At 45.2% G+C, this 4926-nt stretch overlaps 1 protein-coding gene across 1 annotated transcript; it reads left to right on the forward strand.

Annotated features, from left to right (window-relative positions):
• Positions 1 to 2047: 2047 nt before the first annotated feature.
• Positions 2048 to 3112, forward strand: LOC306934201 (solute carrier family 25 member 3-like; the record flags this gene model as incomplete). Its single annotated transcript, XM_079516738.1, has 1 exon — positions 2048 to 3112. One exon carries the CDS (start codon positions 2048 to 2050, stop codon positions 3110 to 3112), a length of 1065 nt encoding a protein of 354 aa, XP_079372864.1.
• Positions 3113 to 4926: the final 1814 nt, after the last annotated feature.

Below are 4926 nucleotides of genomic sequence, written 5' to 3' on the forward strand. Positions count from 1 at the left end.
TGATCACACACACCGCGACACTGAGTAGCTTAAACAATGTCAGTGTTACAAGCTGCTCAGGGCTGGCTGCACTCACTGCAAGGTTTGGCCATGATGTATTTATAGAGAATCTCCATGGTCCTCTAGAAAGCAGGTAAACTTCACCATGGTGTAAGAGGAATCTGCCTCATCCACAGGGGGTGCACTCCTTAAAAACAAAGGGATGTAGAATCTAACAGTGAAAACCCTATGTCGATAAGAACCTATCAAATCCATTTAGTTTTGTCCCCATAAAAAAAGTGTGCCCATACTAACCATGACCACAGAAAGGCCACATTAAACAGGCCTTCCTCTGTGTACATCTTGGGTGCACACGCTCTTGGGGTAACTCTGTGCTGCCAAGTAGAGAGATGTCCTCCACAGGTAGGCATTCTCCTCTCCCAGAAGGTCACTGTAGAATATTTTGAAAGCCTCGTAGAAGCCAAACTTGCAGAGGCCTTGCATGGAGTATCCGATGAACATCCTCCCGTTGCATAATGTGGAAATGGTCCTGCAGTCGAATGGGAATTACCAAATGTATTGACATTGCATAAGGTGTTACCGTATCCTGAAATTATAGCACCAACATAAATGCTGATCACACACCGCAATACTGAGTAGCTTAAAGACGTAAAGTGTTACAAGCTGCTCAGGCAATCATTCTCAACAGGAGATTCTTGATCGCCAAGCAATAATTGGGCGACCTCTTGGGTCGAGAACAGTCTGAGTCGTTGTCGGTGTTGCAAAGAATCAATTTTGCACACCCAGCAAAATCTATCTATCAGTAGGCTATCTCAATTCAACCCACTAGCTTAGCTACAACTGTACACACCGGCCGACGCATGGAATGGTCTGAGAGAAATTGGGGTTTCCCAGAGGATTCCAGGAGTGTCCAGGGGCTATTGCATCAACCTGTAGATTCAATGAACAGTTTCGACAATGAAATATGACAAAAAAAACCCCCAAAAGATATCGCAATAAATGCAATGTTCCATGTGGCACTCATTTAAATGCAATGTTCCATGTGGCACTCATTTGCGCATTACGCACGGGTAATTCACGTGCGTCATGCGTAATGGGCATAAATGTATATATTTATATTCATATAAAACTAAATACTCGAATCTGTGTCATATGGAACAACCACACAGACTGTGGCTCAGGAGGTAGAGCAGGTCGTCCAATGATCCATGGGTCGGCGGTTCGAATCCCGGCTCCTCCTGTCTACATGTCGAAGTGTCCTTGGGCAAGACACTGAACCCCAAATTGCTCCCGATGTGATGGTTGGTACCTTGCATGGCTTCCGCCGCAATCGGTGTATGAATGTGTGTGTGAATGGGTGAATGTAATGCACAATCTATGTAAAGCGCCTTGGATAAAGGCGCTATATAAATAGTGTAGATTGTTACATCAAATTGAGACCACTTTATCTCTGTGATAAAGTGGTATATAGACTTAAAAATCCAATTATCAGCTCTTATCATCATACATCATCATGCATCATCTCATACTGGCCATTGTCCAATCAGAATGCCTGTTGCCTGTGATTGGTTGGCTGATTTGCTCGTTTACATATGACGTACACTTCTCCGTTCATCGTCAATGGCACAACTTGAGACGGCGGGGATAAATATTGGTGGCCCAGCAAATACGTTTTAAGTTGGGAGGGGCAGTACTTGCGCACTCTGCTTGCACACAAGTAGGCCATTTATGGCCTACTTGGTGTGCATGGCGCAAATTGGCAGCTCGATAGAGTGCATTTCTATTTTTTAAATATTAGTCTTTCTCTCTCATTTCTAACTCGTAATAACCCCAAATATAGAGTTTCACCCATCCTGACCAGAATAAGTGTTCAACTGAACAGATCTTGATGACTGACATCACAAGAACTGACATCATAGACTCTTTATCATCATTGACTATAATTACCCCTGCCTCACAGCTAAGTAGTTGCTAAAACAGGACTGCATTAGCGTGGTACCATATTTTTTTACTGCAAGTCTGAAGATACAGCTTTCCAAAGGACACAATGTGTCCGACTATGCTGTTGCAACACAACCAGGCCAACCCATTCGGTACCCCACAGTTCACACCAAGAAAAGACCGTGCTCAGCCAGAACCAGAACGTAGCCTGCTGCCCGACAGTGGACGGAGACCAGCAGCTGCTGCGGTGGATGATGTGAGCTGCGATTTTGGGTCTGCGAAATATTATGCCTTGTGTGGCTTCGGGGGCATTCTCAGCTGTGGAGTCACACACACAGTAGTTGTACCCCTTGATCTGGTCAAATGCAGACTGCAGGTGGACCCTGCAAAGTACAAGAGCATCTTCAACGGGTTCTCACTTACAGTGAAAGAGGACGGTGTCCGTGGGCTGGCAAAGGGCTGGGCTCCCACGTTCATCGGATACTCCATGCAAGGCCTCTGCAAGTTTGGTTTCTACGAGGCTTTCAAAATCTTCTACAGTGACCTTCTGGGAGAGGAGAATGCCTACCTGTGGAGGATATCTCTCTACTTGGCCGCCTCTGCCAGCGCAGAGTTCTTTGCTGACATTGCTCTGGCCCCCATGGAGGCATGCAAAGTGCGCATCCAGACACAGCCTGGTTATGCCAACACCCTGAGAGCGTGTGCACCCAAGATGTACACAGAGGAGGGCCTCTGGGCTTTCTACAAAGGACTGGGCCCCCTGTGGATGAGGCAGATTCCTTACACCATGATGAAGTTTTCCTGCTTCGAGAGGACCGTGGAGATGCTCTACAAACACGTCGTGCCCAAACCTCGCAGCGAGTGCAGCCAGTCCGAGCAGCTGGTAGTGACCTTCGTGGCCGGTTACATCGCCGGCGTGTTCTGCGCCGTCGTGTCGCATCCCGCCGATTCTGTGGTCTCCGTGCTCAACAATGAGAAAGGCAGCACTGCCATGCAGGTGCTCAAGAAGCTGGGACCCGCAGGCGTGTGGAAGGGTCTGGGGGCTCGGATCATCATGGTGGGCACTCTGACCGCCCTGCAGTGGGTCATCTACGACTCTGTTAAGGTGTACTTCCGTCTACCCCGACCCCCTCCACCGGAGATGCCGGAGTCACTGAAGAAGAAGAAGTAGATGTGTGGTACTATCTGGAGAAACCGTTGCATGGGCTTAATCTGTCGATGTCTGACAAAGTGACGTTCCACGTTCTTCCTCATATTAGGCGACAGTGCCAACTACATGTAAACATGGGTTATGTCATCCATGCTTAAAGGAGCATTCAGTGATTTGGGTGATTTGGAAAACCACCCAGTCCACCCCGGTAACAAAATGTGCAGATGCACACGCTCTACAGTGGGGGGAAGTGCAACAGGCCAACAGCATGTGCCCCCACTCGATCATGTTTGGAGGAAGGCCCCTCTCCTGATTGGATGAAGGCTTTGCCACCCGCCACCAAAACTGAAACTAGGGTTTTTTGACCCCAGGGGCTCACTGGGGACAGGGAGGAACTCCTTATATGGTCAGCACACTCTATGGTAGGGAGGATTATCAAAAAAGAAAAGAAAAAATAAGTGATATTTGAATGAAGTGAAATCACTGAATATACCTTTAAACTCTCCCAAGTTGGTGTGTTCGTTGCGGCAGACAACATAACCTAACCATAATGTTGCGGTCACACGGGCAGACACAAAAGATGCAGTCTTACCATTCATTGTCAATGGAAGTCAGCGACATGACGATGCGTGTAGCTGCTCCAAATGATACTCCCATTCGTCTTTGCGTCTGCCCTTGTGAACGCAACATAAACTAACCTAACCGCACGCGGAAGCCACATAGTGGCGGTGCGTCATAAGAGAAAAAGGTTGATTTTTTTTTTGCTAATTCTTTCAAAGTGGGCATTCATTTACAAAAAAAAGATATATATATATATATATATAAATATATATAATTTATTTTAACTTGTAAAAGAGTGATATTTATACTTTTACTCGTGAAACAGTGATGGACTCACGGCAATAATAAACCTCACTTACAAACTTACTTACTTTAAAATCTGAGCACTTTTCCCACATTTCTACATGATTCCATTTAAATCACTTAACATCAAGGAAAACATAAATGTCTCATATATGGTGTAGTTTTCGCTAATAATAGCAACAGGACGTAATATTCCAATAATCAATATTCATAATGAATATTCAATATGAATTTTGAATTATTAAAATATTACAATATAATGAAATTATATTGCTCACGTCACTGTAATGTAACATGAGTTCTTGGACAGACTTGCAATAAATATACCAATCTGTAACTGTAAATATTGAGATATAATACAAAAACGAATTCTTAATAAAAATCATATACATTTATTATAACAAAATAAATCAAATGTACAAACAATCCCAAAATTGACACAGGTTTAAGTGGAACTTTTTAATCATAGTAAGGTCAGTTAGAAGAAGATTCAAAATAGCAGATCTACATTCAAAATAGCAGATCTACCCTACCCTGAACTCAGTTGCCATTTATCATGTAATGCAATGCATGCTCGCCTGTGTGTAAAGGATAGGAAGGGGCAGTTGATCTTTGTCTCGTTCTGTGGGGAACACAGGGTGTGTCCCAGCAGGTCAGCAGTTGATGGCGTGGCCATTGGTAGCTGCGTGTTGCTAGCCCACAGTGCTAGGAGCAGGCCTGAGGCCTACCATCTATGCACGAACGAGGCCTGAGGCCTACCATCTATGCACAAAATGTGTATGTTCACAGGCTTCTGTGTGCGGCCTATGAGGGCATCTGAGCATGTGCGGCACTACAAGTCTTACACCATATGCGTTTGGGAAACCCAGCCAATGGCCCCCCGCCAACCACTGCTCCTAGCCTTGTACATGCACAAATTTGTGCATGTACAAGTTCCTGGTCTCAACTGCGCATGTTTCTTTCCTTCCAGG

This window comes from Electrona antarctica (genome assembly GCF_951216825.1).
Source record: "Electrona antarctica genome assembly, chromosome: 2".
NCBI lineage: Eukaryota > Metazoa > Chordata > Actinopteri > Myctophiformes > Myctophidae > Electrona > Electrona antarctica.